This window comes from Echinococcus granulosus (genome assembly GCF_000524195.1).
Source record: "Echinococcus granulosus chromosome Unknown EG_S00093, whole genome shotgun sequence".
Lineage (NCBI taxonomy): Eukaryota > Metazoa > Platyhelminthes > Cestoda > Cyclophyllidea > Taeniidae > Echinococcus > Echinococcus granulosus.
This window is the reverse complement of record NW_020170473.1, coordinates 11897-24328: the sequence shown is the minus strand read 5'-3', so window position 1 is coordinate 24328 and position 12432 is coordinate 11897. Positions and strand designations below refer to the sequence as shown.

General features: G+C 38.7%; 1 protein-coding gene across 1 annotated transcript; it reads right to left on the bottom strand. All coding sequences in view use genetic code 11, as the record gives it.

Moving 5' to 3' along the window:
• Nucleotides 1-259: 259 nt before the first annotated feature.
• Nucleotides 260-11343, bottom strand: EGR_07999 (hypothetical protein; the record flags this gene model as incomplete). Its single annotated transcript, XM_024497248.1, has 6 exons — nucleotides 260-623; nucleotides 2269-2364; nucleotides 2442-2638; nucleotides 6197-7141; nucleotides 9259-9443; nucleotides 11139-11343. The coding sequence occupies 6 exons, from the start codon at nucleotides 11341-11343 to the stop codon at nucleotides 260-262; spliced, it is 1992 nt and encodes a 663-aa protein (XP_024348311.1).
• Between the last annotated feature and the right edge of the window lie 1089 nt (nucleotides 11344-12432).

Below are 12432 nucleotides of genomic sequence, written 5' to 3'. Positions count from 1 at the left end.
TGATAAAAGTAAAAAAACTTACGAAGAGACTCTTTTGCCTCTCGTTTTATTCAACGAAATCTTATAATCCTAATCATAATATGTTTAGATTTAAACAAAAGAAGCTTCACTGCGTTTAAAGCTTTTTCATGAAAATTGAATAGGAATTAGAGGCTGCTTAGTATATTAATTCGTTTAAAACACACAAACAGTGGCAAGCACGCAGACAATCAAAATCATAATTGGAATGAAGGGACAGTGGAGATCGAAAACGTTTCATTTAGAGGAGTCGAAAGAGGAGAAAGTCAACCATGGCCTCCATGGCGCTCCAATAGCCAATGGCTTCAGGGCCCGTGGCACCGAAAAAGCCCAGGATTGGGCCAACACGAAGAACTTTGAGGACATGGTGGACGAAGAGAAACACAAGGAGAAACCAAAAGACCTGCACAATGGTTGGGGAGACGGGCATTTCAAAGGTGGTGGCGGAGGCAGAGCCGGAAGAAGTCGGAGATGGCAAAGTTTGTTCCTGGTACTTTTCCTCCTCTTCTGTACCTTCTGTCTTGGAAATTTGTATTAGAGTCCTCTGTAGAAAGGGCTCCATTTTTGTCGATTTCCGTCCACCAACGTTCTCGTGGCTGATATTTCTGTACGTAAATACGAAACCAAATCAATTTCCACAGGACAATAACTCATAAGTTATTACTCAAAAGTTCAAAATTGTCGCAAAACAGGAATTTCGATCCCGTCTGTAAAAGGTTTTTTGTTGGATTGACGGATTGAATTAAACTCATCCTGACATGGGCTTCAAAGGGATGGGGTCACTTCGTTACCATCTTTGATTTTTTTTTACTTATTTCCGATAAGAGATAAAGCAGTGCATTGCCAAAGTCACACTAGTAAGTTTTGGATTTTAAATACAGCTGTCACATTTTTCTATGGTTCGAGTTAACTTTGAAAAAATCAAATCTAGCAACCGGGCCTTTAAAATTAATTCATTGATCAACAGCTCACCACCGAAATGATAACACAACAGAGTTACGTTCATTTTCGATGTAGAAAAGAAGCGTGTCTGCTTTCTGTTAACATTTACAGTTGCTGGCCATTAAATATGCAAGTAGTCTGCATTTGTTACATATATAAAGCTAACAAGATTGCTATCAGCGACACATATATGAAGCTGAAATTCTCCTACATGAACCCGGCGTCACAATTGCCTGACACTTTCATTACCAACTTATGTCAAATGGAAGCATCAAATCGGGTCGCAAAAAGACTTTTTGATTTTAAAACAATAAAATAGGCATAGATTATTTTCAGTGTAAGGATAAATGCACTCTGTTTGTGTAGTATTTTCATTGAGTCTTCGGTATCAAAAGTATTAACTTCATGCTGGGGAGATGAGGCATTTGGGTCGCTTGGTGACTTCCAATTGCCTAGAGGTCCTGGCAGGGAGCTTTTAGAAGAAATTGTTGTAACATTAGGTCAATTAGCTTAAATACAGCCAATAAATGTGCAGGTCCCTCGAGACGCCATTTAATGTACCTTTTCCAACCTTTTTCCCCAAACAACGTTTCACACTGATCCAGCATGATGACTATAGAGTTTAATAGCACACAAATAAGTAGAAGCTGGGTTAATAGACTTCAGTTCTGCCTCTATTTGAGTGGCTTATACTTTTCAGACTATTTGAAGATACAACATAGAGGATAGAAGTTGGGACACCAAACCCATGATTTTGCTCAATAAAGTCTCCAAAATTGAGTGCTTTAACAAGGTGCTGCATACTAACTGCAAAAGCTTACTGAAATTTTGATATGATAAGGGACCGTTAAAATGCAAACCATCCAATCCTAATCGACTTCGACAAAACTGTTGAAATCATCGATGCTTAAAAATTTGATCAAGCAATTTAACTGTCAAGAGTATAATAACGTAGGAATGCAATTCACTGATTTATTCAAATGTTACCGGTATGTTGATTTGGAATAGGAAATGGAATCTGTCTGCGACTTCACGGTATCTCATTGCTGTTGCTCATAATGCGAAGACTCATTATCGTCTCTCTAAGATTCGTTATTAGGACCTTAGGTGAAATATTCCCTTTCTCGAACTAATAACGGAACGAGATAATACAGAGCATCATGAATAGAAACAGCCCTGAACTTAAAGTAGTTGCCTCACAAATTCAGTCGTAACAATTTCCACAACTTAATGTAAAAAAACAAAACGAACTTCAATAGCTTACTTAAAAATTACGCGTAGGAAATTGCATTTCATTTTGTCACATACCTTGGAGGAGAAACCACAGGTCTCTCGGTAACAGACTCAGTGCTGGGTTCCGGAAAGGAATCCATTTCTTTGTGATAAGTATCGATAATGTCCATCCTAGAGATTGGGAAGGAAGCAATCGGGTGTCTTTTTAAGCCCAGAAACCTTTGATGCAAAAAACTAGTTCAGCTTACTTAGGAGTCAAAATCTCCTGGCTAAGGATGACGGTTGTCATGGCCGGAAGGTTTGGCATAACCTGAGTTTCAACGGGGAGAATCCTATCAACACGAGCAGACGCGGCGCTCCAATTAAATGGCGCGACCGCCGCTTTGTCCTGTTCTGATATTTCCTTTGGTTCCTCTTCACTCCCGTCATCATCATCATCCTCCTCCTAAGATTTACCTGCTTTTTAGGATAAGCAAGCTGTATGTCTTAGTGAATTTGTCTGGTATTTTTGTCAGGTGACATTTTCTTGCATTGGTTAGAATTTGATTTCAACAATTTCGCCAAATAAGAGGAACTATTTGAAATATTAGTTAGTGCAAGATTTATTCTTACTCTAACTTCACTTCCTATAATTCCTTAAGTAAGAGTTGGCTGTTAGTCTGAAAGTAGTCCTTTTTGAGCAATAGTAAATGAACATTATTTTTTCAAAGCGAAAAGAAATGTACACACCCACTAAAGAATGCCATAATTTCCAATTTTTTTAACTTTTCGGGAATAAATAGAGAAACAATCAAACTTTGTTTAAAGTTTTATGAACAACTTTCTTTGTCATTCTAATCAGTTGTTGCAGATTTTTGGAAATATAGATAAATATTCAAAAATTAAAGCTCTATTAAAAATGAAAGAAGATGGGGTGTGCTAACGCACATTGACGGAAGGAACAAATAAATTGACACCAGTACTTCAAATTTTTCGAGATATCTTTCCCAAATTATATTTTTTTCAATTTTCAGGGAGGATACCAAAAGAAGCTATTCTTATGGAAACAGAATTTAAAGTTAGGTTTGAGATGGTATTCAACAAAATTCGACGTTTTTCAGGCATTTAAAGGTAAAAAAAGTAGTAAATTTAAAGGAGTGAGAGAAGGAGGTTCTTAATAAGATTAAATAGAGCATTCGTGAAGGGTCCTGGATGGGCTCTGTTTTACACAGCTCGGTAGCTATGCTTACTAATTGCTTAATGCGTAACATTTCTAGGATAGGAAAATATGCCAATGCCTTTAACTAAACCTTTCTTTGAAAGTTATAAGTCAGGGGTGATGTATATCAAATGACAGCATAAATATGTAGTGTGAGACAAATGAAGATGTTTGAAGAAAGCCAAAGTATTCCAAAAGTACACTAAAAGCCTACTCTAGGGGTTTTACTAAAGGTTTAATCAAACTTTTTAAGGGCGCAGAGATGCAAGTCTCCCATACATGCGAAATGCCAACTTTTATCATCTCTCAGAGCAGAGATCATGAAAAGAGAAGTTTAATAGTGCCATTAGAAATTAACAAAATGGGAATTTAAACCAAGCAATGGTGTTGACTGACTGATTGGCTCAATAAGCACAAGAATAAGAAAAAGAAAAAAATGAAAATAAAGACCCATTTTAAATCAACCAGTTTGCCAAAGATTCTTAAACCGGGATGAGTTATTAGACCAAATCGTATTCTCGTAAAAACTACTTAACAATTGAGCAACAAATGAACTCTTAAAGTGGTAGGAGACTTAAATAGAGGAAGAGAGTCTTCAAACACATCATTTTGCCTTGCCTCACCTCAGGAAGAGGACTCATTAACCTTCGATTGTAGGGCCAGACATAAACGAGTTCATCCAGCAAATCCTCAACCACCTGTGGATTTACCTCACGAGCCCAACAAGGCGACATAAGCACCTGAGCTGGCATCTTACTGCTATCAAATGATCTCCTCTTCACCCTCTTTCCATCGAACCCCTACCTAGAAATGCGGGCGCATACCCTCCCACCCAATCATGATAAGGCAGTGCGGTGCCGAACCAATGATGTGGTTGATCAAGACTTGCATATATGAGAACTTTTCTGGAACGCCAACGGAGGGTGGTAAGTTAAGTCTAGAGAGTACTTCAAATTACTTCTGAAGGCAATATAGGTTTCGCTCTCTGTAGTGGTAAAACGTTTTCAGTATCAGGATCTCCGAGGCAATTCAGTGTCCTCATATAACACCAGTTACTGTTATATTTTCGATGGGTTCAGCTACTGCTCATAAACCTGGGAGCAGACGTGAGAACAGCTTAATTTCAAAAATTGAGCCACACGAATAAGTGAAATTTGATGAAGAGAAAAGAGCCGAAAAACATCCAGTCGGAATTCCTCCGTCCATTCACATCAAATCATGCCTAAGTTTATGGCGATAAAATCTGACTGGTCATTTTACTGGATCTGACATTAAATGCAGCAGTAATCACTTAAGAGTCCTGAACTATCTTCGACTACAGAATCGGATCTATCAAGTATTTACGCATATTGATTTGATATCCATTTTAATGTATGGACCCTTAGTTTACGTGAATCGCACTTCGAAATTGCCGACGGAACCTTGAGGCTTCCCTTGAAGACTGCCGACCCTCCTGCTTGTTAATGATAACTTCTCCTACACTAGTGTGACCTGTTATGACTTCAGAGGAGATTAAAGTTGTTAAGTAATGAATCAAAAGTTTATGTAAATGAATTTTGCTATAAAAATGCAGTAATGGGACAACGTAAAGGCTCATCAAAATTACTTGCCGAAACTTGAAGCATAACCCACAATAGACCTGTAAGCAGGCCGGAACTTCACCTTAATAGCTACAAAAAACGATTCCAATTGAGTTATTAAATGATCCAGAGAAATGGCAAAGTGATGTAATGTCGTAGCCAGTTTGTGGCTAGTAACAACAGTTACTTATCTACACTGAGAAGAAATCAGTTCAAACGGAGACAGTCAGTTGAAGACGGAAGCATTAGCTATTTTAATCTTAAAAATTGGGCCACGTGAGTTTCAACCATGCAATAGAAGTAGCTAAAGTGGAAGAAAGAAATAACAGCTCCATTCCGTATGCACTTTTCCATTCCTCCCTCCCTTCTTTACCCATGAATCACTATCACCGAATTTCACTCCGAAGATACTGGAAGTATTCACGGCTTTCGTGCTGAACAATAAGCAAACCCAATGGGTATTTTAGTTTTTTGAAAAAATATTTCGTTAAGACACTGGGGCTCATATTGGGTTACATAATACAAAAATTTCTTCCCATGACACCACATTCTGTGACAACAATATAATCACAACTTTCTGCTCTCTTGACCAAACATTTTCGCTATCCATTTCCTCTTTTGAGTTTATTAATCCAATAAAACCAAATCACTACAACATTTTTAAAGTAGTTTACATGTGTATTATTAAAACGTTGCTAATTGACACTAAGTTGAGATAGCAAACACACGATTTTTCTGGGAAGAATGTTCAAGTCAAACAGAGACTTCTGATTTTATATTATTGATAAAGATTGATACTACCGTAGAGGTACTGTCTGCAGTCGTAGATAGCAAGTGTAGCCCATCACCCCTACACGTAGTCAACGTACATTCTAGACACAGATAAATCAAGATGGTAGTGCGTGAGTGGCTGGAACAGCATGTGGTAATGGTTCAGGCCTACCGACAACCTTTCTATGTCTAAGCTGCTTTGTAGATGTTGGCTTGAAGCTGAACTTAGTACATTAATGCATCAGGAGACTGTGAAGTAAAGCAAAAATAGTTTTTACTGCTTGAAATGTTCCACTTTTTGTTATACCACTAAGACTCCTGGTTTGGCTTGAACCTTCACGACTGAACTCTTATTTGTATGGGAAACATTTCTGATTCATATTAAGAAATAAAATATCGTACATCTCCTTCACATAAACACAGACAATAGACTAACTTAAATTACCCAACTTACATCGCACAGAGGCACGTGGTACTCAGCAACAATGATAGGTTCGTCTATCGGTGGCGCACAGCCTCCCCGAACTACCGTCGGTCTCGGCTCGACCTCATCATTTTCCTTCATTCCCACTTCTTCGTCCGATTGATTTCGCAAATGACCGGGTTTATAACCTCGGTGCGGCGTGTATCCATGACGCAAGAGAAGTGAACTATTGTCTACGCGTAAGGGTACGTTCACTAGCCTCTCATTCGGCCATGGCGAGAGTTCTGCAACGCTTGTTTTTGCTGGAGAGGATGTAAACGAATCGAATGGTTGCTCCACACTGATGCTGAGCTCTTGTGATCGAGATGGGAGGGTGAAAGGATCTCGGATAGGTATATCGAATCGCAGAGGCTGGTAGAGTGTCTTTTGTCCACATTCGTCTTGGTCTAGATTGCGGACTTTGGAAAGGTATGGGAAGTAGATGTCCTTCTGGGGCGATGAAGTGTCAGCAAAATCGGAAGGTGGATCCACAACAGCGCTGCGAGTAACGAGATTTACCTCTGGTTTCGGTGGAGAGGGAGATGCGGTGGACGAAGAGAGAGGAGTGGAGTCTGAGGGGACAGTGTCGGCACGTTCCAGCATCATCGTGGAGGCCCCTGGACGTTGGATCTGGGTAGCAAAGGACTCGGAAGTGGTGGAACTGTGATTCTGTGAGGAGTGGTCCACGCTGCCTTGACAATTGAATTTGTGAGGCAATGTGGTGGGAGAAGGCAGTGGAGGCGTTATACCATCGACCGTGGCCTCCTCCTCTTCCTCGTTTGCCTTTTCTTCATCTCCCTGCTTTCTCTTCCACTCTGGAGCAGACGGTAGAGATGTAGCATCGGTCTTTGGTGATTCTTCCACTTCGTTGTTCCTGGGAACACCTTCCTCTGGTTCGTTGTCCTCAGTTTGACGATGTGCCACCAAACGCATGATCTGTAGAGGATTATTTTTTTTGTATTTTCCTCTAATAATGCAATATTTCAGGATCGTCTTTTAAGTATGACCAAATAAGGTAAAGGAAAATTATGGTTATCCAAAGTTTCCTTTAAAGGTTATTTAGTCCTTCAGAATTTTCCGATGAAAATTGTTTTATTACTAATGGGAGTCTTGGACAAAAACACTTCCGTGGTCACGGTTGTGACACGTGCTCATTTGTGGTTTATAGCCATTGATTAGGCCAAATTGTCTGATGGGCGGATGATTGAGTGCGACCCCCGCGGTGAACGTCACTTAGCGCTAGTTGTAAGGACAATTAAGTAAAGCAAGAAATAGCTTTAGAAGAATAGCTGGATAAGGAACTTGAAGTTGGCTTAAAGAGGAAACTTATCTAGACAATTAAATGCATAATTTTAAAACTGCACGAACTTGGAAGCCGGATACACAAGGGTTGAATAGGCAACGTACCTAAATTTCTCATACCAATTTTGATAAGTACTGAGTCGTAGTTTGTACTTCTCCTGACCTTACGACTCAGACCAGACTACTTCTTCTTTGCAGATGCACTCAATACATTCGGGACTCACATAGTTCACCAGATTTAGCACATTCAATGATGGCGAATTTTAGTCCAAACACATGGACTGTACTCGAAACAAGGGGTACTAACTAGGCAGTTCTTTCTTATTTAAAATTCTGCTTAAGTTGTTCCACTTTCGTCCTGAATGCCTAAACGTGTTTTAGCTGACTGTATATGTACCTCGAATCAAGGTTGAGAACCTGCTTTAACAGGTTACATCCAAATGTTTGCTATTCTAATTCTCTTTCACGATTTTAATCTAGTCGAGTTAGACTTGAAATTATGATAAGGTCAATTTGTTTCAAGTATCAAAGCGACTCTCATAAAATGCATACTCGCTTAGACAAATAAATGTTCGCTTGATACAAGATGGAAACTCCGCGAATACCAAATGGCAAGTTTTTAGCGATGTCAGACGGTGAATGGAAATGACGCAAATTAATCACACAAACTAGTTGTTTGTGTGCTACAAATTAATACCATTACAATTTATCATCCTTTTCCAGAGGGACACAAACGGGCTGCAAGTTGTACTTTCAGAAAACCTGAAGTGTAAACGCGGAAAACTTGGCCACTTCCGTTCCAATCTCTCTTTTAGTTTTCAACTATCTCCTACCTTTCATACATGGTTATGGGATTATCAAATTCCAAGAAAGCGTACCAATCGCTTAGACCTCTGAGAATCAAGTCGCTTAACCCAACTGACTGAGCGATACCTCCTGGTTACGCACATCACACCCTTGGTGGGAGTCGAGTTGAACTTGATTCGTAGAACAGACAAGATGGAATTGGATTCATTAAACTCAACTGAAGTTTAATAATTTGAGGCTTCAAAATAGGAGACCATAGCGAAGAGCACATGGAAATGCACAAACACGTTCGTATTTATACTCTGTAGTGCATGTACAAAAGAAATCGCGCATGTTTTACAAGTGCCTTTGGGTCACGCCAAATCATTGATGGAAACCATACCTCATGAATTTCATGGATCAATGTTATTTTAGAGATCCGTGGTTTTTATCATCACATTCTGTCACTCAAAAAAAAAGTAGTTCATCAAAGTATTATAATGGTAATCAACAAATAAGTACTTTAATCACGACCGCCTCATTGAAAATTAAACAAGCGTCGAATGCTATCATATTTATGGAAGTGGGTTCTCGTTCGATAAATTCCAACTAAATTGATAATTATTCAATACCTCAATCCTCTATTTGCTCCATCTTTTATAAAATGTCCATTTTGAGTGGTTCGAAAATTCTCTATCCAAATGAAGTGGTGCAGAGGTTATGGGACAAAATTTCAGAATAAACTCAAAACGCGACGATATCGTTCAAAGAATATCATTTGAGGGACGACATCTTGTACCGTATTTTAAAAGATCCCAACATTATTTAAGTACCGCTTTTTACTTAGTTAACTCAACCGTTTGGGTAAACATGTTTCGAAGTGAACACATCACAAAAACTGTTTGATTTTTAAATTACTCTTAGATGAGTAATGAAGCAATTGATGGAAGAGATTGGCTTCATACCTCAGCATGGGTCAGTACCGCTTCGACCTCCTTGCTCTCCACCTCAGCCAAAGTGTCCGCCTTCTGCAAAGGCATCGGTGACCAGGTCATGCTGACTACCGGTGATAAATCCCCGTTTGTGCTATTTGTTATTGCCGGTGAGACGGTTGTCGATATGACCTCACTGCTGCGATACATTTTCACATCTGCAAAACATTCGGATTTCTCAAATGATTCCCAAAATCCACAAGCTCAAAGTTTACAGGCGCTAATTATCTTCGCATTTTCTGGAGTAGTTGCCGATATTTTAGACTAGGGTCCTCAAGACGAACCACGTGCGCCTATCGTGGAATTGTTTATGCCAGTAAGAACGTCACATAGCCGTAAAACTGTGGCTGAAGATTTCGGTGAGTTCAGATTTTACACCTTGGTTCACAAGAAGCTTCGTTCGTCATCATGCACCTATTCACTAACACGGTCCTGTCATTGTGACTAACAATGTTTGAACCGGGATGGACCAGACTGGCCCATGCACAGGTGCTGCAACTATTTTTGCAAGTGATAGAGCCCGCTTGCCACTTACTACTGGGTGCCGTACTCCTACGGCAGCAACTTTTGTCGTATTAAACCCCCTTAAAAGCTAGGTTTTGTTCAAGAGAATGTTATCAAGCGCTGAATCCAGATAGGAAGAGTTAATCAGAGGAGGCCTCACACTTTCCACGGTGCAAGTAGACTTTTGGAAGTGGATGATATCAAGTTCCCTGTATCACCTCATCCCTAAAATTTGAGCTTAATTCTCGAGTGGCAAATATTTTTGTTCAGTTCACTAGTGGAAGCACTATGATTATCAAAAATGCAGGATTTCTGGCTAAGTTCACACGGTTTTTTGCATTTTGCCTTTTTTCTCCACGTATTTGACATTAATCACAAATAAAATATGTTAGCATGTGTGCGAAGAAATCAAATGCGGATTTCACAAACGCTTATAATTTTTGAAGTAACTAATGCACTTGGACGACTACTTTTGGCAACAATTTCCTCTTTTCTTATTTATTATTGTAATATTAGTTCCATCTTTGAGACTTCAAATACTTTCTTTGGCGAATTTGTAATTAGGAAACTGATAATTAGGGCAGATCGTTTTTAAGGTAAAGTATCATGTTGGGAGCACTAACAAATTCTATAACGACTTCTAGAAAATAATAATTTATTCCAAATCAAGTAATCCACGCCCAATAAATATTCTTGTTATTTTACATATGAATGCGATTATACAAAGAATTAGGCTATTAGAAGTAAAAACTTGAATTGGTACATTTGAGTATCTTAAACAATATATTTAACCTATCCCTAACTCATAAATATGGCTTAAATAATGCATCACCAAACAACGATTAAATGATTTTTGAACTAAATTTTAGTGGACACAGTACATCTAAACATTTTGTATTCCAGAAATTACACCGTTCTTCCTATTATGTGCCCAAATATAGAGGAGGGGTTGTTCTGCTAAATGTGTTGTCTTAATTACCTCAATATTTTAAATCTACTCTTTTTATCTCAAACTTACTTTGGTCGCTAGAACTGACGGTCCCTAATTCAATAGTCAATGAAGTAAACCAAGGACCTTATAACGTTTACTTAAAAAAATACGTTTCCAACTCACGGATGTCATAATTCCCAGCCGTCAATTACTTAATGGTTTGAGATCGCTTGAGGGTGAATGGTTTCTGTGGCTAGCGGAAACACCCCTAATACTTTATGCAGAAGAGCCTATTGGTCAATCCAACATTCAATGATTGGTCGTATTGTATGTGGTCCATTTTACATTAGAAGAATTTCGCCTAAGCATTTGTTTATCTACCTTCTGGGTAGCCTAAAAATTTAAAGCTGGTAAAAACCATCAATGGTGAGCTTGCGATTATTATGATTGGTTGCTTCCGAAGGTTGTCTGTTCAGCTGCTCGGCTGACTCAGAGGCGACACCAGCCAATCGCACACAGTCAGACAGAACATCGATCGATGCCAACCTAGGAGGAGTTGTGGTCTCATTGGTCAGCTGATTGGTGCTCTCCTCGAGAGAGTGATTAAGCTGCTCGTGGCTCATCGCCTGCCGACTTAAACTCACACTTCTGGTGAGGAAATGAGAATAAAACAACTTCCGTGGAAAAAATTCCTTTGAAAACGAAAATTGGAGAGGATAAAAAGAGTGGATAAACGTACCTTGCGATGTTGAGAAGACTTCGACTCCTAAAAGAACGGGTCAGAGTGGTGCAATTAACAGCTAATAATAATTGATAATCTGTAATTAAGAATAGTTTGTAATTCGGTAACTGGGGCTAAATTTTACAGATCAGGAATTTGGCGTATCATTGTGCTCCTCATAAATGAGCCAAATCAGAGGGGCAGACATTTCGGAAATGTAATTGGGAATACCTTTTGAGATAGGAAAGGCATCGGGATAACATGGCAGCTAATCTGAGAGCACCTGACAAGCGGACCCTTTAACAGTAAAGCTTTGAAGATATTTCTTTTAAGTGATGGTTATATGGTAAAATACAAGTTCTATGACGTGATCAGAATTTGGGTCAAAGGAAGAGCGAGTTTTTCATTAAGCATTTTGAGCATGAATACAGCTATCAAACAAATAATAGATAATTCAATCAACTTTAAAGATTGCTAAACCCAAATGTCTTTCCATATGTACACTGACGTTGCCTTTCATTAGTTCGTAAATAGTACCTGAACTACCTTGAACAACTACGAATTAACGAGTGTTGATAAAATAAGTGCTTTCAAATGTGGTAAACCACTAATTTTCTCAGTTAACTATAGAATAATTGAAAAAGCAATAATATCGCTTTAAGCTGTTGAAAAGGAAAAATAAATAAAAATAGTAAGTAGGCAATGATTGGTAGTTTCAAAGCCTACCTTCAAGTTTATATGCATTTCACAATAAAAAATAGAAAAAAAGAAATTTGTATAAGGTTTCTGGTAACTTTGTAACACACGTTAATAAGCTGAAAAGGGTTCAGCAAAATAAAGACTAATCTTAATATTACCATTGGCCGCTCTTTATTCCTATTTTTCTAATGCAGCAGTCTAGTTATTTCTGTTTCCTACCATTTTTGTTTTGTACGCGGTCACCTAATGGATGAAAATGCAAAATTCCAACAGAAAAGTTTTGGAGGATGAG